Below are 27,690 nucleotides of genomic sequence, written 5' to 3'. Positions count from 1 at the left end.
AAAAAATGATTGACTTTTGTGTTGTTTCAATTATTTTAATAATAATATTATTAGAAATAATGTGCAACTCTATTGCTACTCCCGGATTCGATACCCGGTGGAGGCACATAGTGGTTCGGATCCCACTTTAAACTGTGGGTCCAGTCACAATTAGCCTTACTGTGCATAAAGTGGACTTAAAACACCAACTCAATCAATCTATTGCAACTGAATATTTTTTGGTTACTGTTATAGCATGTTGCTTCAACAGATATTTTTTTTTGTTGTAAGATCGATAAAAATAACACTTGTTGGAGGTTTATTACAAGAATATTCAGAAATTATTAATTTAACATAAACCTCGTGTTGAAGTATTTAGTATTTCTTGAAGCTTTCCTGGCAGCGAATAATGAAGAAGTTTTCTCGGGATATCAACCAGGTGATTTCTGGATAGGTATACATACTGTCACCGGTTGATATCCTAAGAAAACCTCTTCATATTTAATATTTGCCAAAAATGTGAGGCAACTGTGGATTGCAAGTTTTATAGACGTATATTAAAATTTGTTTACATTGGAAAACTACAGTGCTATTAGTTAAACAAATTAATCAACAAGTATGAACAGCTTATCATATTTATTATATTTATGTATATACAAAAACATACATTTGTTCGTCATCTTCTTTGGGGGCAAAGACAAATTGCAAATTTTCCATCGTCCCACACGGGCTGTCGTCCTGAGTATTAGCTGGAATTGTCCTTGGCACGACGATAGAAAACAATGTAATAAAGATTATATAGCATAAAAAAAAACTCTTGCGTTTATTACTCTTTGTGGTTCATATTTGATACTACTTCTTGCAGCTTAACTCGAACATCCCGTTCTACACTTTGCACCATTACTGTCGAGATTCCTTTTTCAGTTGAGCGGCTTCCTAGCCATCACTAGAAAGTAGGGCACCTCCACAGTGAAATCCACTTGTCCAGGCTCTCCGCTGGCTCCAAACTTCTGCATCCATCTGGAAGAGAAACGCTTCGAGGTACTGTCACCGGCAATAAAGATTGGACAACTAGATCAAGAAATACTCGCTCCCCTGAAAGGCGTTGTGTGTGTTCCTAATTCTACGACGATAAGTGGATTTTAATAGTAAATTTTCAATGGAAACTTCTAACACCACCATGTATTTAGGCAACTCACATAACGCCTTCCAGGAGAGCGAGTATCTAGGTGTCTCATTTTTATTGCCGCTGACTGTACAGTTGCGATTGAATATATTTTTTTTTAGCTGCGAAAGGGGGGTAGCATTCAGAAACGTCAACCTGTATTCTAAGAATATATATGAGGAAGACAAGTATCGGGATATAACGTCACTACTGCCTCTTTAGATTACTTGCTAACGAAAATGAATATACTCGTATTTGACAAACTAGCATGATTAACACGCATCCGTGCTTTGCCCAGAATCCTTGGCGATACATATATCACTGCTCCACGGAGTCCGACTTCGAATATCAAATTATTCGTTATCGGTTGTTACGTACCTCCACGTCTGTAGGACGAACTCACCCTTCGCTCCTAATTTCGTGAGAAAATACTCTGATAATCTCAAGTGGTAGTAAGCGAAACCCTCGAATTTACTTTCATAAAAGGTTTATTCCTTACAACGTTTTATAAGGGTAAGAGAACATAATTAAAATTTCACTTCTTCATACCCCTGTTAACACGTTGCCATAGATATTGAGAGACTATTGATAATTTGATTATTTTGTAAATCTCGTTGCCTGGTTGACATCTATAGGTTAGTCCATACACTTGTCCTTCTGAAACTGGTTGTCTACTGGGACACACTAAACAGTTAACAAGAAAAAGTGAACGAACTCAAAATTTCAAAGTTACGATCAAGTAATGTACAACTATAATGGAATGTTCAGGACATTACACGGCATCAATTTTGAATTCAGTGAATAATGCAGGTTAAACGAGTATTGAAATATCTGAATTATCACCATATAGAGTGTATTAGTGTGGGTGTGTATAACACGTGTGTTTGTGTATATATATATATTGGAATACATGGATCACTGAGTGTCGAACACAGGATAGCTCCATATATTTTAAATCCCGATATTGCAATATTTGTTTACATTATATCTGCACTTCGTCAGCAATCATCATTCAATCCCATCCACCGTGATTACTTTAAACAGGAATAAAAGCGACGTGTTAAACAACGACAACATAAATGCCAGGATTGACGCATTTGGAGTTCTCCACGTATGTGGATATTTATTGTGTTTCTGGTCATATATTGTCTGTTCAGGTTATGGTACAGCCTACTTGTTTTTTCCCCCCATAGTGTCTTTTTGCAAGATTTCCCGGTTGAAATCCATTTGTAGAATTTGTAGCTGGAGGATAAGTCCTGAACCTCCCCCAAGTCTCCCCATTCCTGACAATAGAACATTTCGTATAAACACAACATCGTAATTAATGATAATATGCACAAAAAGGAAATTTATACTCTACTCGACAGTCCTTATTTTAGGCGTTCTCGTCGATTAGACTGTAACGTTGAGAGATGCTGTTTCAAAGGTTCGTGTTCTCTGAATGCAAAATACAGGTTTCAGTACTATTAAAAATTCTGTGTCCACAAATGCACGCTTCTTGTTTTAGCTTTCCTATGCTTTACATATCGACTTAGCAACAAATAATTAGACAGACAAGAAGAAGACTTAATTGAATGTATCTTGTTTTTCGCAGAAACCTGTTTGGCCTGCTAGTTAAGGTTATCTGGTACATCGAGTATGAACTAGAAAATAAATTTTAGACCAACTTAATTTCCACTAGGTGCCAACAATCCTCACTCTCGCAGGAGCATGCTCAGCGTGAAGGAGAGAAATCATCTAATTGTCAGATATTAACGGATTTTTTACGGATTTGAGACGGAAACCTGTTATTGTACGTGACTGCTGTTCGCAACAACTATCTACGTGAGAAATACAAATAATTAAGGGAATTGGGCCTGGACGTAAGGCTTAAAGTCGGATCCAACCACTGTGTCCAGGGATCGAACCCGGAACCCCTTGACTAGAGACCCAATATATTCATACGCACAAAATGTGGTAAAAATATGCTTAATCATATTCAAAGGTTCAAATGAGGTGGCCGTTAGATCACTCTCCGAGGTTTACGTCTGTTCCTTAAAGCGAATGCTCTGCTAATGCATTTAACTGCAGGCTCTCCTTTTTGCTGCGATCGATCGACAGACGATCCCGCCACTGTAGGGTCAACGTTCAGGTTTTGGCCCTGGCATTAGCGTCCTTTCATTAGTGGCATGTAATCATCATTCATCTTCATGGTCACGATGAGCTAAAAGTGCACGAAAGCTCCATCGTCTTCTGTTGATGAGAAAGAAGTATTCGAGTGAAGTCGGGCAGGAACAAAAAGGTTATAGGACGGTAGGTCATTTCTGAGACATAAAGGAATAATGAGAACAGAAATTGAAGGAAGAGTAAATAAAAACAAAAATATTTTGACACCTTATTGGTTAAGAAGATTGAACATGCTTCTCTGACATTCTACCAGGTGTTTCTACAGAAGCGTGCTCAGGAAAAAATCAGAAGAGGTTTGATAAATATTCCAGTATCCACAAAGTAAGATATATATATAGTATACATATAGCGGGCCTCCCCGATGGCATAGTGATAACGTCGTTGACTTGCAATCAAGGGGTCCCGGGTTCGATACCCAGTGGAGGCACATGGCACAGTGGTTCGGATCCCACCTTAAACTGTAGGTCCAATTCCGATTAGCCTTACTGTGCATAAAGTGAAGTTAAAACACCAACTCAATGAATCAATCAAACCCACTTTAAAGAAAATATGCAAAGATGCAGATCCATATCTGTGTTGCAAACTGTGCGATTTTATCCATTCTTTCCCAACATCTTGTTAACTTTAAATTTTAATATTTCGGCAATCAGGGCACCTACAGAAGTGATTCGGGCGGTGTTGTGACATGACGCTGAATGTTTGACGTACACACCGCTTCTTCCCCCAGACTACTAAAAACGCACACGTGAGAATCAGGCTGCAATATGCCAATTACTTCACACTATGACACCGCGCGTGTCACACATTCACCTTCTTACACTTGTTTACATTGCCTTTAATTATCGTCATCAATTCCTAATTTTCCCAGGACTGTATGATTTTGCGATGTCTTACAATATTCCGTGCCAAGTATGTTGCATTTTTGGCTACCAATGAGGCTCGTACCGGTGTACAGCCTGAAAGGTGCATGCTACGTTGAAAATTCAAGCACTTTAGAATGAAACTCTCCTATTTCCAACAACTTTCCCCTCTTTCAATTTTTCGCTATGTGCACTAATAACGGAGTTGGCTATGGGACCGGACTTTTGAATTACCCTGTATTTCTAATAACTTGGAATTTAAACATCATACGTAAAAATACGTAAAAATAATTCAATCAATATTGTATATCATTTCTATTAGACTTTTACTTTTGAATATTAGGAATTTGTGTATGGAAATTTGTTATCATGAATTACCTAACCTACACTAACCTAACCCTAACCTAACCTAAATATAACATAACTCGGGGTCCAATTGGCGTCCCATTTGAAATTTTGTACAGTTATTGAGTAATAGCGTATGTATGACATGTATGTTTTTTAAGAAAAATTAAACGAACCGTTTTTGCGAAAATGGCTACCAAGATTTTCTTTACTCACCTTCAGTGGTTTTTACCCTGATATAAACATGCTTTATATGTTGTGAAATAGCTATTCAATACCTTTTCAACGCCACCTCAATCACTTCCATAAGTGCCTAATTGCCGAAATATTGCAATTTAAAGTTCACATGATGTTGAAAAAATTGTCAAAATAGCACAGTTTGCAAATAAATTCGGAAATACAAAAGATATTAATTTGCAACTTTGCATATTTTCCTACCTCAGTATGCCAAATTTTAAAATAATCAAGAAATATAAGGTTGATGACCTTGTTTATTTCACATGGAACGACCCTATTGGTGTTTTGGTATTAATATTAACTTCATTTAAAGATTTTCATCTTGGATAACGAACTCCATGGAGTACGAAGCGGTCGACACATGGTCGACCCCTCATCGAAGCTGTCGGGAACCGAACCTCGAACCGATCGCAACAAAGAAGAGAGTATTAACTACTAGGCTTCAAGGAACCCGGTTGAGGAAGTTCAAAAATATGCAAACTTGTTCGTTATTTAAAAATTCAATTATTCTTGTTAACTTCTTTTCACTTTTAATAAGCAATAAGAAAATACTTTATTCCCATTTTTTTTTTAAAAAAACTGGCTTCCAGTGGGATAATTGACTGAATTTCTACTATAAATATTTGTTTTACATATCAAGATAAATTTGATTTGAACAATGAATCGATCTATCATTATAACGTCACCTCTCATCCATTCCTCTTATTTACTTCTTCAGAAAACAGCAACGAGTCCAAATGGCAGTTATAAGGTTAAATATTTGTCGTCTATGATTAGTAAAGCTCTTAATATCTAAACGTTTTGATATAAGACCAATGATTGCACCTTGATATATGGTTAGATTAATTCACATGAGAACTGGTTGCAGCGATGTGCAGTTCTTTTGATTACCTGTTTTGTATTGACTGAATATATTTTCGTGCAGCTTCCTCTCCGTGCTCCTTCCTATATATCGTAGTGGTAGAGAGGGACGCCACGAAAGACGCCAAGTCAGCCACTGTCACATCCTGACTCGTGATGAACGTTGGGTCGTCCCTGGAATACAATTAAATGCAATTACTTAATAAAAACCTCTAAAATGAAATTATCTCATTGCATTAGTAACAGCAAGTGCTTTGGGTTCAGGGTTCGAGTACAAAATTCACAATAAAACTGTAGGCCCAACACCAATCAGCTTCTGTGCATAGATATTTCAAACATCATTGATCGATCAAAGACGAATAAATTTAAAGGATAATAATTAAATTTTATTCAGTGACATGTTATTGCATTGGGACGAACGTGACTTCAAACTGTGCGATTGGTCCAAATATTTGGACACTGATGCAGCAAATTTGTTTCAGTATCTATGCGTATTAATTAACATAGGAACTGAGCGAGGAATACTGCGCCCTGTCAAGAATGTAACCCAAATAACTGTTTTTTAAATAGAAGGTGATGGTGCATATCACCATTCAACAAAGCTTTTGTTTCTATATTTTTACAATTATAAAAGTGCTTCTTCTTGTATATTCCATTCGAGTGTAATCTGAAGCTGAAAGAGCGAGTTTATAAAAGTTTGGTGGAGATTGATCTAATGGCTGTTGAAACAATTGGTTTGAAATAGGTTGAAAAATGTAATATGGCTTTGTATTTTCAATGGCGGACATTGTCTGAAGGGGTGCAAGGGATGACCTTCTTATAGTGGAACCACAAGTAAAAAAGCCTGCGCAGACCCGCGACTCCTGTGCTGAGTGGAGGGGAGGGACTGACGAGAGCATGCATGCTGCTTTCTTATGGCCCGAGTTGAACGGAATAAGGGGGAAGTGCGCGGAGAGTTTTCGTCGAAGGTTCTTTTGTTTGTGGTCGATCTATAGAAGGCTCCGACATGCCAACATCTCTTTCACTAATTGTTTTTTGTTTGTTTGAATTGTTGCTTTAAGTCCACTTTATGCACTGATTTGCTAATCCTTTCTCTGGTGGAAATATATCTCATTTCTATTGCGAATTTTGTGTTGATTTCAAATCTATATTTTGATTTTATATGTCAGGGATGTTTGTGAGTTATTGTGATTTCATTTTTTCTAATATTCTTAAATTTTTAAGGGGTATATCGAGTGAACTCATGGAATAATTCAATCATCCTTACTCTATACTTATACCTAACATATTATGTTTAACATGTATAAACACACGTGACTTATTTGTAGATAATCAGTTAAATATCCGCTTAATATGTCTGAAGAAGTTAAATGGTAAGGAAAACGTGGTTCAGATAAGGTTTTCAAGTATCATACTGAATTATGTTGATTTGGTTTATGCTACTTCGTTCTGTGCCACTTTTTGGCTAATCACCAAGACGAAGATGAGTGATGATGCTATGAAATTGATAAGGATACACTCACAAAAAACACCCATGCTCAGGCCGGGATTTTAACGCCAGGACATCTGGAGTCGTAGCGCGCTGTGCTAACCACTGCATATCATACTTAAGTTTCGAACGAAGTATCGTCTCGATTGTACAGAGACTTGTTTTGTTTCCGGTGCCGTCCCGACAAGTATCTATACTCTGTCCCGGAAATTTGTGGAGCAATGCCGCGCATAACTGTAGAGAAGGGGAGAAAGGGAGTGGACGGAGCGAAGTGGGGTTCCTGCATCATCTCTAATTGCAACATCACGGTTTTGCTGTGCACGTATACTTATAATAAAATTAGGGTTGCTGTATTTCGTAAGTTCAAATCTCGAACGCCTCTGACCGGAAGCTGGTTTTGAAGCGGGGGAGGGGGAGCTGGACCAAAGTAGTATGTATGTGCACCTAATTATTATGGGCAGTCCCATAATCATATTCTGCACATTTTTTTTAATAAACAGAAATACAATTCGAAGTTTGACTACCATGCGAGAGACCAGGGTTCGATCCCCGACGGGGGAGAACCGGGACTTTTTCAACCTGTTCAAGCGGCTCCGGCGCCCACCCAGCATTGTATAAAGTGGGTACCTGGAGAAAACTCTGGGGGGTAAAGGCGGCTAGGGGCGTGGTGCTGATCACATTACTCCCTGCTCGGCCGAGATCAAGAAAAAGTGGGGCCATAATCCCGCACCCCTATACGCCTTCATGGCGTGGTGCGAAGCACAGGGGAGCACTTTACTTTTACTTTACAATTCGAAGTCTATCATTTAATCTACACTTTATTTTCGGTGCCATAGTTAACTAACTAACTGCAGACAGACAGAACCCGAGCACTGAAGGCAGGCAGCTTACTATACAATGGGAGAGAGTCAACTGAAATTCAGAACTGCAAGCAGAAGGAGTTAAAAAAAGTAGTATCAGTAATGGTTGTTGCCAAGTTAATTGAGCGGCGCTATCGTGAAGTCAAATATTATTGCAGCACATTCTTGCAACTCGATAACTCTCGTATTATTGAGAGGGATCGGTGTACTGTTATGTTGTTTTGTAAAATGATAATTTTAAAATTACGTACACACATTTAAATAGTAAAAAATGTTCATGAAAGTATACTCTTCATTTCTACATTTTTATGTCCCGAAGAAACTTTTCGGAACACTAGGACAAATGATAACATTCCGGGACAGTCCCGTAAAATCCGGGACGTGTAGTAACTTTAAATGAAATGCATGCAATATTGCTTGCACGTTCTAAATAGGGATATTTTATTGTGTAAGTTGAATACTTAACTGTATTCGGTACGTCTCTTCGTAGGGCAAAATTATATCAGCATATTTATTCCTCAGGTACTTTGGATTGTAATTCATGGAGTTCCAATATTTAGTGCTTTCGCCAAACACAACCTGAAATATGAAAGGAAACTTGTTAAATATATGTTTAAAATGCAGTTAAATTTTTCAAGGGAACATATAAGAAAGTGTTAGTAACTATTTTCTGCAATACTAGATGCGATGCATGTTGAATCAGATACGTACGTTATCGAATATAATTTGAAATGAAAATTGTGTTCCCCTAAAAATAATTTCCATAGCTGTTATTATGGTGTTTTTCTTAAGAAAATTTAAATTGCGCAGCCTATTTTATTGGCTACAAAATATTGAGTGTTCTTTTCAGGGTATTTTGCAAAAGAAATTAGAAGCAAGTTGTAGTTGACTTAGATACATTTTATTAGATGGTTACCGATTTTTGTGGTCTTTATCTCGAACTTCAAGACGCTAATATTGATCCCATTACAAAACGCATGTTTTTGATCTCTCTCATTTCTAATGGTCATTCGACTGTTACCGAAGCTTGTTGGAAATGATACTTTCAATAAATAATTCATGCAAACGACTTTAAATTATGATATTGTTATAACCGAAATACGTTCAGATTTATTATAATAGTCGAAATTACTATTTTCATTACAGATGGAGAAAAATGTTAACATGGTAAAAACGAAAAAATACTTCTGCTAAATGTATTCTAAATATAAAACTATCAAAGTAAAAGTAAATGAAATATAATGTTATTATGATCTTGAACACCAGCGTAACTTGGGGCTTAACTTTTGGGAGTGAAGGTGGGTGGCATAACATGAACCTCAAGTATGAGAAGGTAAGAAAATGTATCCCTTGCTCCCATAAAGATACGTCTATGATCTTGAAGTTTTAAATATAATATTTTTTAAAAGTGATAAAAACGTAACAAGTTCTCTAGGGAGTCATATTTGTTCTGTGTTAGATCATGGGCGTCCGGAAGGGGGGCAAGGGGGGGCCATGCCCCTCTCTGGAAAATGAAAGTCAACCAAAAATTACATATTTCACACATATAATTTAATTTCAGCCACAATAATGTGTGTCAATTATTGCACTAACATGATAAATTCAAAATTAAGCAATGTTTTTTGAGGGATGAACACTATTATTGGGGAAAATATGCCATGTTGGCCCCCCCTGGAAAAAAATCCTTCCTTGCTCCTCTCTGGAAAAAATCCTGCGGACGTCCATGTGTTAGATTCAGGTGCGAAACTCATTTTAATTGCACAGCCGACAGCACAGACACTAGCAGGATAATTGTCCATTGCCACGCTCATTCACTCCGTTTGTATTTTTAAAAAGCAGTGAAAATAACAGAGGAAAATATTATCACCAGCATAGTGCTATTCTTAAAACAACATACAAATGCCATACCGAAATTAATGCCTCCACCTTACTCATTCCAAATCGGGTTCCAATGAAACTTCACACACATATAATGCGATATGTTACTAATGCACACATTTTTTCATTTGCAGGTAACTAATAAATAAACAACATGAATGGCAGAGAAAAAAAACAAAGAGCTTTGATCGAGTTCTTGCAAATAGAGGGTTGTCAGGCACCGGAGATCCATAGCAGGCTGCAGAGGCGGCATTTGGAGAGAACGCAGTTGCCATTAGAAGATGGATGAAGAAGTTCCGAGAGGGTGCAGAAACATCGAAGTGGCAGACCTGCAAACTGACGAAAACCGAGAAAGAGGACAGAGAGGGTGCCATCTGTACGGACTTCTTGGAACGTGGTGCAATAATGAACAGTGCTCGGTAAGTCCAGGCTTTAAAAAAGTTGAGGAACCATATTCGACGAAAAAGAAAGCACATTCCATTGAACAGTGATGTTTTGCACCACGATAACACACGTCCCCACGTATCAATAGAAATGTCACAGGTCATTACGAAAATGGGGTGGTCAGTAATTCCCCAACCTCCTTACAGTCCAAATTTAGCCCCATCGGACTTCCATTTGTTTGTCCCTCTCAAAAACCAGAGCGGATTTCGGCATTGGGTTGAACGGTGGCAGAAATGTATCGAAAGCAACGGACAATATTTTAAATAGCCTTAATAGGTACCCAACATGTGTATCATTTTTCACACAAAGTTTCCAAATGTTCCTCGTCCACATAAACTTTCTACAGCAGAGGAGGCATTATTTTCTGGATTACCTTTGTAGAATAAAACAAAAGGACAGAGCTGTGGACAATTTACCCACTTTTGATTGATTGATTTGCTTTACTTTACTTCGCTTTTTGTGCCACTTATGTCTAATTTGCGAAGATGAGGATAAGTGATGACACTCACAAACATCCATGCCCAGGCCGGAATTCGAACCCGGGACGCCTGGAGTCGTAGCCAGATCTGCTAACCACTCCGCCACGAATTTACGCACTTTTGTTTGAGCCACTAATTGTATGTAATACATTCAAAACTGTAGATCTGGACTCCGTGCATGAAGTGGACTTTCTGAATGAGACTCAAACTGCAAGCTCGGGCGTGATAAAATATATGCCAAGTTAAGAATTGAGGAGGTTGCAGGAGACGTCTTACTCTTTCCTCGATACCTCTGAAAAGGCGTCCTTAAGAATGATGATGGTGTCTTTGCGGATGAACCTGTAGGTGACGTATCCGGCCAAAGCGACGACGCCTCCGGGCACCAGCACTCTATCCACTTCCTTGAAGAAGCTCGGTAGGTCGAACCAGTGACACGCCTCCACTGACATCACAAGCTGCACCGATTCATCAGGAAGCGGGAGATTTTCAGCGCTCGCCACACTGCAAGTGAAGTAAAAGGCAAATCATTTTACGCATAATATAACATATGTGATATGATAACATTAGTATTGTCCAGTGGCTTACTCAGATGTGATGGCTTCAATAACAACGAGTCCTGCTCGAAAAAAGGTTAACATAACACTAGGGAACAGCCATTTTGAATCCTGTTAGCGAATATGTCTTCTTAACTAATTTCGGCATGGGATTTCGGATTTCCCGCTCATTTTTCTCCACCATATACCATTTTCGAGATACGCGTGAAGTCATATATGGCATCATGTGGGTAATTAATACACCACTCAATTCCGGTTTTCTTGTAATCTGGCAACACTGCAAACTGTTTGAGTGCCAAATCATCATGTATGCCTTCAGTCGTCTCTTATGTGTTGGTATGTGAGGTTTATTGTAACCCTGTTTGCTGCAATAAAGGATATTAATATGTATCGTAATAAATAAACATACAGTTTACAGCGTTTTATTTGTGCTGTGATAATCTATGTCGACTGAATGAACCACTTAGCTGTGAATATCACCCTAACACATTCTGTTACATTTCTGACCAATGCACTCCAAAATTACAATGTAAAAACATTACAGATTGTATAAATATAATGTACCGACTGTACTTTGGTTGTTGCTGGACGTCAAGACCGCCCATGGGTCTCACATGCTAGCCTACATGTCAGAGTTGTGCTGTAACACCGAGGCATTTTGATATGTCTATGACATGGTTTGAACCAAGGTACCACTTGACAGATTGTTATTTTTGCCGCACCGTAATGCGTGGCTATTCCTCGAAGATTATGCATATGCATTAAGCATATGGCGTTGTGCCCTCAACATTGAAGTCGGTACCACATAGTGAGAGATTCCCAATTCCTAAAACACTATCCACCACAGTGAAATTGAACGTTTCTGGTGACCAGGAAGGTTCTTTCAAATATAAATTATAGTGTTAGATAGAAAAAGATATGTAGGTTAGTTTTTTGCACGATAATTTCAATCTTTTATTTCATCTGTAAATTAATTGAATAACATCGCCAGATGTCGGAGCAGCTGGTACTGACTGCACCCTGACACAACCAATGTTGCCAGTACACTTCGTAATTTTAAAAAAAACTTACATTTTTATGAAAATGGCATGCTTAATCCCATAAATTGCCTGCAACGCATAGAATTACTCCCACATACCCTAATGTGCCTTCTTGACACGGTGCTATATGCGAGGGGAACTTTGCATCTTTTTTTACCTTTTATGGATAGAATGCATGAAAATGTATCGCTCTTTTATCAGTTCGATAAATGCCCATTGAGACCATCGAATACACATCGAAAATTATTGCAAGCGACTCCATATCTGTCTTTTATCCATGTTTTTCTTCCCTTCGTAGAATATGTTTTTTACACCCTATAAGCTCTTATTCCGTACTGGACGTTCATACAGAGATTTATATTCGTGTTTAATGTTTAAAGAATATTCATAAATATAAAGTTAATAACTAATACAAGGTTCATGGCTCTATCGTTTTTTGTACAAAAGTAAAGTACGTTCAAAGTCCCGGTTGCGTGACTTTTGGGATACCCTGTAAATCTCGGAAATGTGACGTGATACACAAATATTGAGACTTTCTCTGAATTCCTGGCACCGACATTAGTAGAGAACACGTTATTTCATCCAGGATACAGAAAACAAGTTGATATTTGTTCCCTAGTTTAATCGAAGGATGTGACATGTGACTTTCATTTCATAAATGAATATAGAAAATTGTCAGTTCAATATTTCTTCCGTGAAACAATGACATGTTTATTTACACCAGCTGTAAGTATAATGTCCAAGGAGGTCACAACACAAGGTGCTTACTAAATTTGTTTCTTGCGAGGATAGGAAGTCTTGGCGGAAAAAAGTTCAAGCAACGTAATATCCGGGAATAATGGGATTACGGGAATTGAAGGAAATAATCATTTCCAAGACATACGTGACGTGGGAAATTCTGAATTATTAGTTCAAATTCGTTGATGGGACAGATACCCATAATATTCCATACGGTTCAAAGTAAGTTGAATTAGACCTTCTTTGCATCTTTTTAATTACTGCATTCTCACGGCAACCTCTGTTTCTTTTTTACGTCTCACTGGTATTTGTAGGTGCAGTAGCGTATTTGCGATTTCATTTCGGGGACTAACATAAGTTCTTTCTTTTGGTCATTAGAATATGTACAGACAGCCGCAATGAAAATAAGACATCTGCATCCTAAAATACTCGGTCCTCTGCACGACGAGGAGCAAACTTTCTGTTGAAGACTTCCTATTGAAGTTCTCCGATCGCCGTAGAGTCAGGCCACACACATGACATCTTGCAGGGAAGAGAAGATTTCAGGATCTTGGTGTCTCATTTTTATTGCAGGCGACTCTACGTGCAGTATTTTACGAAATAAGAATGTGTAAAGCAACAAGTAATATATTTCTGTCTTGGAACATTTCATGGTGGGGCTCGAACTCCATGGTCTCTCAACACGGGAATAAGACGCGAAACCAGTATAAGATGGGTGCCGGTATCAAAGTTTCAGGCACAAAACTGAAACAGTGTTGCAACTTGAGGTAAGAAATGGTTTCCCATGCATTTGTTAAAGGTGACCTGTATATGGTCATGCATAAACTAAAAGAAAAAAGGAGACAACAGAAAATGCGTTAGCACAGTTTGTTAAATTAGTTGTAATTGTATCGCCAAGGAATCATTTTCTTCCGTTCACTATATGATATAACTTGGCCTTAAAGTTATTACTGCAATTGCATCTAGGGGACCTCACCATATTACCAACCCGGGGCTCCACTAATATAAATCTGGACCTGCGTAGAACACAATCGTGCGTGAAATAGACGGCACGTTTGTACAAAGGGGAGAAACAAAAAGACGGAATACATTTCTCTGTGTTCGTGACTCCACTATGTCGCTATATTCAATAATAAATTCCGTCTTGCGTGCACCCTTGTTAATGTAAATTGACCAATGAAAGAGTCGTTGAATTTTTTATCAATTTGTGTGGGGACCACGAGGCATTTTTGAACATGTAAAGACAGTTTGCACAAACGCATAACGAGAAGAAAGGTAACTTTTCTGTAGAGTTTCAAATGTCTAAGGAGTAACCGGAGATTTTCAGAAAGGACAGTCGACGGGAGATCTTTTAAGTTCTTAGTTATTTAGTTTGGGCATGAGTCATTATGGTCGTTTATGATGTACTTCGGAATCCCAATGGCCGAGTCTCGAAATCTAGATTTATCTAAGACCGATCAAAGAGTGTTCCAGAGGAGAGAATTGGGTTCCAACCTTCCAAATATTACCTGTGATAGTATAGTAATAAAATGGAGCATTAGATTTCTTTGTCAACTTTTAAATATCCTGAATATTTATAAATCGCAAAACTCTCATTTATATATCTTCGCTTTATTACCGACAGATGGAGTAGAATCATAAAGTAAATTCCTGACTATTGTAGCGAATGTTTTTAAAACTTGAATCATTCTGACATAATTATAATACAGCTCGGAAAGTACACCAGCTCTCATTCAAAGTAAATTAAACTAAGCACATTCTGCACTTCAATTGAAGTTTTGTGGAAACACGCATTTTCTATTTTTCTTTTCTTCTTTCTTTTTTCAAATTACTGTGGACATGCCGAATGTCGAAATTTTATAATCTAGATCCGGAAGGAAGTATTCTCATCAGGCCTATTTTAGGAAATTATTTTGTCATTTTTGGAATCCTGACTGTTGGGAAATTTTGAACGATTCTTTAAGTGCATTGATTGGGAATCTCAGTCTTATATTTCAGCAATGCGAAAACACTCACCTCAGGGGGAAAAGTGCATAGAATTTGAATTTCTACATGCATATACGTATGTACTAGGAGGCGCAAAAGTCATCACCTGATTTTCTTAGCCTACAGCATGGGTTTTAAATTAAACAAAGTACGTTTTTTATGTTAAACTTTTATTGATACATGTAAGTTTCATGTCCTCAATTTTTAAAGATAACATCCAATAAATGACCACCATTCGAATTGATGCAAATTTGGACTCCTTTCATTGCGTTTTCCATGGTGTTGGAAAGAATCTGCGGGGAAATGTTTTCAATTTCATGAATATTGTCCTTTAGTTGCTGTAACGTCTATGTCTCATTCATAAACCAATGACTTCAAATATCCCCAAAGGAAAAAATCTGGAGCGTTCAAATCGGGGGACGATTGAGAAAATGTCGTCTAAATTCTCGTTGTGTCAAGATTACAGATAGATTATTCCTTAAAAATATTGTCACAATTCTTGTGGGGTATACGTTCTTGTGGGGTATACTTATTCATTTTCGCACACAATAAATTTCGTGAGTATCTTCTATTTAACTGACAAAACTCTACTGATATGAACAACAAGATGCCAAAATAAAGGTCAGTTTAAATAGAATTATGACTTTTGCGCCACCTTTTATGTGTATATTATAAGGAATTGTCGGAGCTGAAAAAATAATAGGAAACCGTTTATGAAAATGACCCTGCCAAACTCTTCCAGATTTTTTTGGCACGCCTCTGTACAAATCTGACTTTGGCTCACTACATGTGGATTACGTCTGTTCTTGATCCAATCATTGGTTCTTTTGTAGCAAGATTGGCTTTGCACAAGTAAATATCAGTACTTGTATGTATGAACACAAAATATATCAAGTGCTCGATCTTACAAATGATAGTAAGTTATATGTATTTAGACTGTATATACGAGGTACGAATTATTATATATATCATCAATTATGAACCGTTAAGTTTATATTTTTATGATCTGTTCTTAATCTATATGCCTGAAAAAGCTATGACGTCAGTAAATATCTTACTGTTAGTATTTATTACTCATTAACTGAAGATAAAACAGTTGATATTAACTATTACCCGCTGACCCATGAGTCTTAGAAGGAACGTGAAAGTTGCACAGAAAGTTTTCATTTTCGATAAGTGATTTTTAGGGATGAAGGTACATGCGGAACATGTCACTCAAATTTAGATGGAGTCAAATTGCTTTCTGAAACTTAACACAGACAGATGAATCTTAGAGGGGAAAGTTATACAACATAGCCAAAATAAATTATTGACCGAGAATCTACTCTTACAGACATGCAGAATGGGAAGATAATGGACACAAGTTACAAGTATTTTTTTTTTTTTGTATTTATTTACATTTTCCTTGTGCGAGCTGTACGCTGTACGCACTACATTAATTTTACATTACACACACTTTCTCTTCCCTCAGAGTCGTGTATTAATATTATACCTTCTTTACGTTAGTATACAAATAACTCTTAGCCGTTGATCAGATACAAAAGAAAAAATTAAACATAATTAGTATATTTTAACAATCGAAATATTGCACATGCAAATAAAGTTGTGTGTCCGGTTCATTCGGCCTCCTGAATTTGAATTTCTTTGTTGAATAATGTGAAAAACAAAACAGAACAGAACAAAACAAAACACATATACATTGCACACTGCTAGACCCACAGTACACGTATTACACGCTCGGTTCACTTTGTGCGGTTTCTTCGTTCTTATCGCTGACCGCTAACGCCTTTCCTCGTCGCTCCCTCACTTCCCACAAATATCTCCCCACTCGTTGCACTATGTCACTTATGATTCCTCTTCTGTCTTCTACCACTTCCATTATTTCCCTCTCTGTTACGTTCTCAACCCACTTGTCTCGTAAATCACGCGTAGAGGGGCAGGCAGAGAGCAGATGCTCGCCCGTCTCTCCCTCCCCGCACAAAGAGCATATAGTTTCCCCTGCTTCATTCTTAATTTTTACTTGTTTCCAACCCCCCAGTCTGAACCATGCTATCCCTCCCCTTTCTTTTTTGCCTACCAAGTTTATGTATCTTGCTTTCCCCCAATCCCTTGATTTCAAATGATCTCTTAGTGAAGTCTTCGTCTGACAGTCGGCTAGTATTTCTTGCCTGTCTATGTCCATAAGTCTCCCTCTAATTTGATTTTCAACTGATGTATCTACCCTCCCTCCTGCTTCCCAAACCCACCCCATCCCAATAGAGTTCAACATGTTTTTTATATCCCTCGCCCAGTTCCGTGTATTTTCTTCTCTTACTTGCATTATCAGACATTGACCCTTAAGTGTCGTGTTACCCTCCCTTGCCAGCTGAAGCCAATACTTTAAAGTTCTCATCCTAGCTTGTACTGTCTCTTTGCTTAGACCTAATTCTTTAAGTACCCCACAATTGGCAGTACTTCTACTTACACACAACACTTTTTTGTAGTATTCTGTTTGAATGCTTGCGACTGTGCTCCCTCCTCTTGCCCCCCACAGTTCAACCCCATAGTTCAAAGTTCCTGTTATTATTGACTTGTACAAACCCTGAATCACTGAGAACGGCATTTGCGGTACTTTACTTATGGTACGTATTACTTGGTCTATTGCGAACTTTGCTTTGCTTTTTCGTGTCTGTATATGTTGCGTCCAACTTCCAGTCATAGATAATGTTACTCCTAAGTACGTGAAACGCTTGACAGGCTCAATTACTTCCCCCCCGTAATTCCATTTTTCTTGTTTGCTGAAAGTATACCCATTTTTGAAAGCCATGATTTTAGTTTTTTTAATGTTAACTGTCATTTTGTATTTTTGGCACCCCTCGTATATGCTATTTAGTCCCCTTTGTAGCCCCTCTATTGTCTCCGACATGATGACTATATCGTCCGCATACAAGAGTACAGGTATCTCTTGCTCCCCTATAGATGGGGTTGCGCCCTGCTCCCATGATACTTCGTTCGCCACCCAATCAATGAAGAGAGAGAATAAAATTGGCGACAGGATACATCCTTGTTTTAACCCGGAATGCGAGGGTTGTAATGATGATACTCTGTGGCCATCGCATCTCACACAAAATTGTACGTTTTCATAAATAGCTTGTAGCGCCCTTATCATGCGCGCCGACATTCCTTTTTCTTGCAGTTTCCCCCACAAAATACCCCTGTGAACTTTGTCAAACGCCTTCTCGTAATCAATGAAGCACGCGTACAACTTTTTTCGTTTCTCTTTAATTCGCTCAAGTACTAATGTGTGCAATATGAATATATTATCTAGGGTACTATGCCCTTTCCTGAATCCTGCTTGTAAAGGGGAAATTTTATCAAATATTTCTGACCACTTTTGTATTCTACGGTTTAAAATATGCGTATATATTTTGCTCCATATTGGAAGCAAAGAGATACCCCTAAAATTGCCCGCTTCGCTCCTATCCCCCTTGCCTTTGTATATAGGGCAAATTATTGATGTGGCCCAGTCCTTCGGGAAATGTCCCTCTTTGAAAATCTTATCTAGTAGTCTACGGATATTTTCTAACATATTAATGTCTTCCCCAATTGCTTTAAAGAAGTCCGTTCCGATATTATCCAATCCAGCCGCTTTCCCTTTTTTCAATTTCCCAATCGCCATTCTTAGCTCATCCACTCGTATATCCTCATCAAGTATCGGTATGTAGTCCCCTAGGAAGTAACGTTCCCGTGCAATTTCTGTTCGAGATGTCTCCCCCTCCCCTCCAAGTAAAGAACGACAGTGAGATTCCCAAATATGTGGCTCAATATGCACCCAGTTGTTTTTCTGACCCCTCAATGTACGTAGAACTCCCCATAATGCCGAAATATTCCTCTCCGAGATTGCCTTTCTAATTTCTTCGAATTTTTCAACTTGCCATTTTTCTTTTTCTTGCTCTAAAATGTTGTTATACGCTCTTCTGACCATGAGGTAGTTATTTCTGCTCTCTTCGCTATTTGTGTTTGTAGGCTATGCAGAGTGAAGCGGAACCCCTTGAACTTGGTCAACATATTTGGGGAGTGTCTCTGTAATGTATGGAACTGCAGGGTGGGTGGGAAGTAACTGGGCATTAAACATTTGCTGTAGTTTTTGTAATATTTAAGCAATCTCAATGAAACTTTCTGTACACATACATTATGAAATAGGATTACATATGTGCATTCGAATTTCACAAGTTGATAATAATCTTTCCAGTAAGGTGACCAACCATTTGACCGTCCAGGAGCGAGCGCAGATTGCGGCACGCTACGAGGTGTGGAATTCAGTGATTACTTTACAGAGGTGTGGCTGGGCAAAAGAGAATGTGTACAAGACAAACCCCCCACCCCACTGTGGAAGAATTGGAGGCACGGATTCGGGATGTTATCACAAACGTAACGAAATAATTCCTACAGAAGACCGTGGATTCCATCCCCGTTCGTTGTAGTTGCCGCTTGTGCCTACATTGAATTCTGAGCTGGCCCGTAATTTTATTCCATAATGTATGTGTACAGAAAGTTTCATTGAGATTGCTTAAATATTACAAAAAATACAGCAAATTGTCAATGCCTAGTTACTTTTCACCCATCCTGTACATACAGATATAGACAATTACAAGCGAAGTCGCAAACAAATATCTACTGAGATCAATTTCAGCAAAGTAGATATATAATTATTTACAAGAGAATAAGTGTACATATAATTTGAACACGTCAAAAGAAAATTAAAATTGCTATGTACATTCTCTCGCTCATGTTAATGTGTTGCAAGAAGACAGTTATGCAAGCACGGTTGATGCTAGCACCTGCAACAGATAATGACAACGCTCCCTTTACAGGCAGCAACATTGAAAACGTCACTGAATTATGATCCAGAATTCAAAATAACAATAATAATAATAATAAAGAAAGAACATCGGGCAAAAATATAAATTTTTACTTTTCATTAAGGGGCAAAAACATAAACAGCCATCTAAACAACTAAATGGGGTAGGAAACTGTTAAAGAAATGACTCTTTAAATCTATTATTATTTCTTGTTGTCGAGCCGCAAAATTGTATCTTCTGAAAATGGCATTTCTATACTCTACTTTGTACTTATTTCTAACATATTTTGTACAGTTATTTTTTCGCTGGACACTACAATTTTGTCAAGTAGAATAATTCACAGAAAAAGGAGCCCGCATCTAAATTAAAATAAAACATTATATTTTCATTTTGGATTTGAAAATACAAAAAATATCTTGATTTATAAACATTTCGCCGATATTCCTCACGACAATTTCTACTGTTAATGCTTTCTAATGACATTAGGTCCCAGTGTCAGCTACTTGGATGACAAGTTTTGTTACTCTTTGCTATTCGAACTAATTTAGCTAATTTAGGAAATCGTGTTCAGCTGTCGATCATTCATCATCCTGCATCCTGTATACCAAACGTGAATACGTGTGTGTGTTTGCGCTGTAAAATGAGAGTTCCCCGATTGTGCTCTCAGCTGATGCTTAATACATGCAGTAATAGTGGAGTGTAACAGTGATTTATACACACACTACGAAAAGCCCCTAACATTCCCGAAAATTTCCTCAAAACTTGCCTAAAAGTTTTCACAAAAAATCAATTTATGGTCAGGGTAAAGTAGTACCGTGCCATAAAGGCACATTTTGGGGATGTTGGGGTAGGCCCACACACATCTGGATCTGGTCATTTTGGGTGTGATATGATCAATACCCCACTTTTACCTCCCAGGTTTGCCCCCTGGTACCCATTCTTTTGAGGCTGAGTGAGCCCCAGAGCCACTTTATGCGAGGACAACGCCGGAAAATTTCCGACCTTAGACCACCCCACCCTGAGAATCGAACTCGGGTCTCCCGCGTGGCAGTCGGACGCCATACGGACTTCTTTTTAAAAAAGGAATACCCCTAAGCGGTAATATCCGCCGTTGTTCGCTTTTCTCTCAGTTTTAACATGTACAGTCCGCCTGCTTAGCCGAAACCGACAGAAGTGTGCATGCGCCAACTGGACTTGTTAAATGTCAAAATAGGGGTGACGGCAGAAATCACATACCTCTAATTACAGACTGAAAACAATGAGCTTTTGTTTGAAGCCGTGCATAGTCCTGGGACTAGAAATATGGCGGAGATGCACATTAGAGCTTGTTAAGTTTTCATTTTTGTGAAGAATTTATTTGTACTCACTTGTGGAGTGTAATATGTAGTGTTATATAGTCCTTAGTAAACTTTAAAATTGCAATCTTGTGGTGCAATGACTCACAATCTTCAAAATAGTTGTTACAAGTGGAAATATGAAGGTATGCCACTCCTCAACGGATGGTGACAGACTAGACAACCACGGCTAGTTTATGGTTAGTTTGGCTCTTAAATGGATCCTTATACCCTCACAAATACGAACTTACACCACCTACCCAGTGTAATGCTATTGTTCTATCCGTGTGTGAGTAATTAACGGTGGTGCGTTATGAAATTCCACAAAACGCCCTTCGTGAAAAGTCTGAGAATATGGGATTGAGGAAATGATGCATTCGTTTCCATTCGTGTAAGATTCTACAAATTATTGACAACATCTTTGAAGATTGTGCTGAGAAGATTCGTGTCGATGGAGAAAGTATTTCTTTTTAAAAAATGCAAATTGTTTAGGAATAGAAGATAAATTTCCTAAAAATGTTTGTGAAAAGAATGAGGTGTTTGCATCTACTTTTCTATACTGCTGATCCTATTCACTTTGAAAAGCAAAGAATACACCCTAATGAAGGAAGTTGCGAGAGAAGTAGAAAGTGAGAAACTAAAGCACTGCATCGGGAATAACGTTCAAGAAACCCACAATCAGAACCAAAGAGCATTTAATGGAGGATGAAGAAGGAAATGCATCGAAACTAGTGGATAATATTATTTAATGCCTTAAACTACAATAACTTATCTTGATTTTGATTGATTGATTGAATTGGTCCACTTTATGCACAGTAATCGGGACTGGACCTATAGTTTTAACTGGGATTCGAAAGAGGATCCAGCGGGAATCGAACCCAAGACCCCTTGATTACAAGGCGGCAATGCTATAGCTAACTTATTTTGAAGTGGTTGGTAGGAATTTGTTTTCCTGGAGTTCAACATTTACAAACGCAATTGTGCTCCCAAGTGTTTATTGAAGTAGGTCTAAATTATAATTTTTAATAAAATATTTGAATATTCGACCTCGCATCAATTCTACGAACCTTGGGTATGTTCATTTCAACGTTCATTTTCTTTAACAATTGCTTATCATCACATTTGAATGGATGTAAGTGTCAAATAGTAAGCTCCAGATTTTTGACAATATTTCGGCATTCTGGATCACTGCTCCTCGTGTAAAATTTATTTCCAACACATTACAGCATGTTCCTGTGACACATATTCTGACTCTTTCCACGTATAACGCAGCATAGATTGTTATCTTGGTGCACTCTATAAATACCCTCAACTGATTGTATGTATAAGAATGCACCTTGAAAGTGAAGAGACTATCACGCAGGTTATCATATTGTATGAACTCTTGTATTCGTGCTGCTAACAGTTTGTATTTGCGAAAGGCTTGGATGTACGCGTAATTGGTGCCTTTAGGTTGTATGATAGTTGTATGCAAATGAACATTCCTAAGGCTTTGGCAGGAAAATTACTGTCGGTTTACGCAGACCACGAATCAAGTAACAGAAAGGATGGCCCTGTTATTTGCGGTTCCAGTACTTAATGCATCCAGAACAGTACATGCGCTGTGTACGCATAACCACTGCCACTGCAGTCACGTTCTATATTTGGAGATTTACTGCATTTCAATGTCTCGGAAACACGTTTACCAAACTAACCACCAGCTTCTTGAAAGCATGCACTTCGCTAGCAACTGTCTTTGTACATATGTGGTTGCGTACATTATTGGCGATTTCCCTAAATATTGACGGAGTTTCAAAGGATCCGGCCAATTGCGAAATGTCGCATGGACACATATAACTTTGGTCCACGTATCCTCCTTTTCTTCAAGTTTCATGGCTATTCTTGTCAGCAATTTTGAGAGCTTCCCTTGCAAACAAAATATGCACTTATAACTTAAAATACCAAAAAAATACTATGCACTAATACATAAAACATAGTTTTACAACAATTCAGTTTCTATTTAATCAATTATTTTCTTCATAGAATCTAAGATTAATATAGAAACAAGTAAAAAGTGTACTATTTAAAGGTATGTAGCCATATTAATTTTATTTCAATACAATATCATATGCCCGAATATTTTTACACAATTCTTGTTATTTCACTTTATGAGCCGTGAGTTACAATGTACAAATGCTTGTGTAAAATTTCAAATATGAATGAAATGTGTTTTTTGTCTTTCAACAATGCATTGTACCAGAAAAACATTTTTCTACTTTGGCTGACACAAGAGATGCAAATTTAACCCAATAGGTATAAATACAAGGAGAATAATATCTTTATACCCTGAAAATGCGAAAATTGAATATAACAGGAACATATAGTGAAATATGCTACAATAAGTGTAAAATGATTAAATATGTCTACACATGTCCTAACGAAGCACCTTAAGTTAGTGTTTTAATGATTTGCGTTTCAATATATTTCACGCACATATCACCATTACCAATGAAATATGCAGTCATGAAAACCATAGCTCTGTTAATCATAGCCCAAATGAAACTCATAGCCTTTTTAATATAGGATATCGGTACCAAGTTGGTGGATTTTAACACCTTGGGCAGAAGATGCAGAAATATTTTTTGTAAAGTATAAGGTAAAAGTTGTACGTACGAAGTTTATCAACGTTTGACACCACCCAGTTACAATTGTTAAGGAAGATGGGATTTCAATTTGACTTGCCTGTATGTGACGTTGCTCGGATGACTTATCTCTTTGGCCAATGAGATCTGTGAGTCGCTTCCGTCAACTCCCAGAACGTGTTCGAAGTGTGGAGATAACATCCGGGCAGCTTGTCCCTGACCGCAACCGACGTCAACAGCCAAGTCCAAGGATTCTGAAGTCTGAAAGAAATGTTAATCCTTCACTTTGATATCTAGCGCTTACATTTCTTCTAATACCATGAAAAATTATTTGCGGTTCCAACAATTTACCATTGAAATGGGTACCTGGGGCCAATGCTGAGTGGTAAAGGTGCTTCTCAAAGATGACCGCGATCGCAAATATGCGGGGCCTTAGCTCCCACAGCTTCCCACGTACTTTCATGCGACGGGGAACTTTTCCTTTTACTGTTACGATTAAGTGCCATTCTATCTTTGATCTCTCTCAACGAAGACCTTTTTCGAAAATTTATTTCGTTTCGAAAAACCGCTACGATATTACAAATTTTGAACAATTAATTGGTTGATTGATATAACGAATTAGGTTGTTTTACGTTTGGCTAATCGCGACGATGAGGATGAGTGATGATAAGATAAGATGAAATTGGGGAAGAGACACTCACAAAAATACGTATGCCCAGGCCGGGGTTCGAGCCCGGAACCCCTGGCGCTGTAGCGTTCTGTACTAACCACTCCGCCATGCAGTTCGACTTCAATTTCTTAAGAATTGATTGTAGAGGACTCAAGTGAATCTTCGCCTGGTTTGCTTTGGCCGTTGTCTACATACCTGTGATGGAAAATAAGTTTACCGTGCCACAAGACTATTATGAATATCTAGACAACAGCGAGGGGAAACTGCATGATGGTTTACTTGAATTCCTCGTAAAATATTCTAAACAGATGTAATTTCTCAGAATTACGAATATCCTAGCGAGAGGTAAGAAATTATCGAAAAAATCTTCAATGAAATAGACCGAAGGTTCAGCCACACCTTAAAATACATGGAACGTCCCTCACTCTTTAATCCTGGTCATGAAAAGGAGTGACATGGTCAGCACCATCCTTCGACCACTTTTGCTTCCCCGTAGAATTAGCGCCGGTTGCCAATTTAGCCAAATAAGAGTATTTTACACCAAATCTCTTGAAACAGTCATCGGCAAGAATTCATCATGGGTGAATGGAGAAAGAAGTAAACAACAGAACAGTAAAATGTCACCCTCCACTGTTGTACTAGCTAATTTGTTCCGTACACATAGACAAGTTTTATTGTCAAATTTGATTTATATATGAAAAATATTTAAACTCACTAAAGTTGCTGACTAAGGAAGTTTATTGAGATTTAAAAACACTTTACATGTGTTTTTAAATCTCAATAAACAGCCTTGGTCAGCAACTTTAGTGTTTTTAATATGGAAACAAGGCTTAATTATATTACTATTGAAACATATTTGTTCTGTGGGAATCCCCCCTTTTTTTTTAATGTTCCGATATTGAAAACCAGTGTCGGCGCCATTTTTCTGCTATAGGCGGTCACCGGACGACAGTCCAATCTTTAAGTGGGCCACATCTTCAAAGAAAATCTATTTGATATTTGATTATTATTACTTGACCCAAATAAGCATTTATGAGTTAATAATTGGATTGATTGATTGATTTGCTTTATTTTACTTCGTCTTTTGTGCCAATTTTGGATACTCACAATCATCCATGCACAGGCCGGGATTCGAACCCAGGACCCCTGACGTCGTAGCGCGATGTGATAACCACTCCGCCACGGGTGCCGTCAGTTAATAATCGGAAGTTTAAATATTGCAGTAAAAATAAATTCCACAAGATCAACAGTCCCATTGCATGTGTTAAATTGAAGGATCATGGGCTATCAGAGTGAGCTCCGAAACCAAAAGTCCCTGATTCGAATTTTCTAAGGTTTGTCATCAAACCATCATTATCTACATAGCATATTTTTTATCATATTTTCCATGAAATTTGCCCATTACATCTTGACAAGGTGGGCCATGGGCCACTCTGACCCACCATTGACCCTCTCCCTGCTCCAAACGTGCAATTCTCGAAGAGATAAATTGGTAACATTGGTAGTAATAATTGAAACGTCGAGAAACTATGAAAATAATGACAGAATGATCATTATTTATGTAACGCTAAATCCATTTATGTATTTTCTAGAGAGGTTAACAAAGTTGTTTTTAGAATTCTGTTGAACTGATAAACTTTAAATAAACTTTTTTTTACAATATTGCACATTTATCTGTTTTGTTTACTAACCATTTTTCTTCTGTCTTTGCCTGCTTTCTATCAAATGCTTTATTTGTGATTATATATAATTTCTGCACAATTATTAATGAAATCTTGGTAAGCAAAGTTGAAACGTTTATTTGTATTGAACTTAGTATTAACAATACAAGCAAGTAATGCGTACCGTAAAGAAATATTGATATGTAAATCAAAGTTCGCACAGATAACACTAGTAACACGGACAATTGTAAGAATGATAAGGAACTAGGTTTTCATAGAAAAATGAATACACTACTTTAGCCATTAGCTATGTGATTGAATTTAGATATTCATCCATTATTTTTTTCTTGTTGGCTACTGTATGTGTAGTTATGGAGAAAAAGAGTATGACGCACGAACATTTAGACTCATAGAATTTAATGTGACTTCCATGTATCTCCCAATAGGCTTAGCTTTCTTGAAAAAGAAGGATACATCAAGAGATGGTAAATAGGCCTTGGGTATAACCGATGGAGTACTTGATATCGTTGTTGCCTTGTAATCAAGGGATCACCGGTTTGATCCTGGTGAATGCACCTTGCATAGTGCTTTGGACCCCACTTTAAACTTAGGCACAGGCCTGATTATCCTACCTGTGCATGAAATGGACTTACACTTCAACCTTTGAGTTTCTGCTTTAAATCAACTTTATGCACAGAAAGACCTGCAGTTTAAAGTAGGATCCGAACCGCTATGTGCATACACCGGGTATCAAACCCAAAACCCTTTGAATATCCTTTGCCTTGGACGCTATTAACGACAGGAATTTCGAACAGTTTATACGAGGAGAACAACAAGAAAATGTGAAAGTACTCACCTTCTCCTGCACATATCTGACTACCGTGTCAATAAGCGGTTGGGGCGGGTACGATCGAAATTTCCAATAGGCTTCAGAGAGCGAAGAATCTTCGAATAACTTACTCATATTACCTTCTGGAACAACACTCACAGACATACAGACCAACTGTATTTGTCGCCCTTGCCCAAGGTTACTGCTCAATCGCAGTGATTGTGGACCATCGACGATAACACGAACACCAACATTAAATATTTTACCAGCTCTCTCGATAAGAACTTGGGTCAAGTTAAAGAGAAGGCGGCTTAATTGATAATATTTATCTGAAGTTCTGACCGTTTATCTAAAATCTGGCGAAATGGAATCTACTTGAAAGTTTCTCTACAGTTATGTATTCAGTTGCGCACAACAAACTTTCGTATCAACAGCAAAAACAATAATACTTGTACATATATGAAAGGAAGTTTATTATAGGGCACTGTGAAAATTAAATTATATCCTAATACATTTTCTATGACTGTAGACATATCCCAAGTATAAATCCAGTCACAACGGGTCGTTAATAAAAAAGACAAGTTGAACATTCTTTTTTTTTGTTTATGTAGTTAGTAGTATATAAATTATTTACGAAATTACTTAGGTTTCTC

General features: G+C 37.8%; 1 protein-coding gene across 3 annotated transcripts; it reads right to left on the bottom strand.

The window, feature by feature from the left end:
* Nucleotides 1-659: 659 nt before the first annotated feature.
* On the bottom strand, nucleotides 660-27,300 carry LOC145987129 (putative methyltransferase DDB_G0268948). 3 transcript variants are annotated; one of them, XM_083121625.1, is made up of 6 exons: nucleotides 27,169-27,300; nucleotides 23,978-24,138; nucleotides 11,054-11,264; nucleotides 8,429-8,541; nucleotides 5,644-5,787; nucleotides 660-999 (listed from the first exon to the last, which is right to left on the bottom strand). In XM_083121625.1, the coding sequence occupies exons 2-6, from the start codon at nucleotides 24,076-24,078 to the stop codon at nucleotides 900-902; spliced, it is 669 nt and encodes a 222-aa protein (XP_082977751.1). In that variant the 5' UTR covers nucleotides 24,079-24,138; nucleotides 27,169-27,300; the 3' UTR covers nucleotides 660-899. The 3 variants fall into 3 exon arrangements, with proteins under 3 accessions (XP_082977751.1, XP_082977750.1, XP_082977749.1); XM_083121624.1 differs by having other exon boundaries at nucleotides 27,197-27,290; XM_083121623.1 differs by having other exon boundaries at nucleotides 27,065-27,282.
* Nucleotides 27,301-27,690: the final 390 nt, after the last annotated feature.

This window comes from Lepisma saccharinum, chromosome 4 (genome assembly GCF_977018435.1).
Source record: "Lepisma saccharinum chromosome 4, izLepSacc3.1, whole genome shotgun sequence".
Lineage (NCBI taxonomy): Eukaryota > Metazoa > Arthropoda > Insecta > Zygentoma > Lepismatidae > Lepisma > Lepisma saccharinum.
The sequence above is the reverse complement of the archived record's forward strand: the minus strand, read 5'-3'. Positions and strand labels throughout refer to the sequence as shown.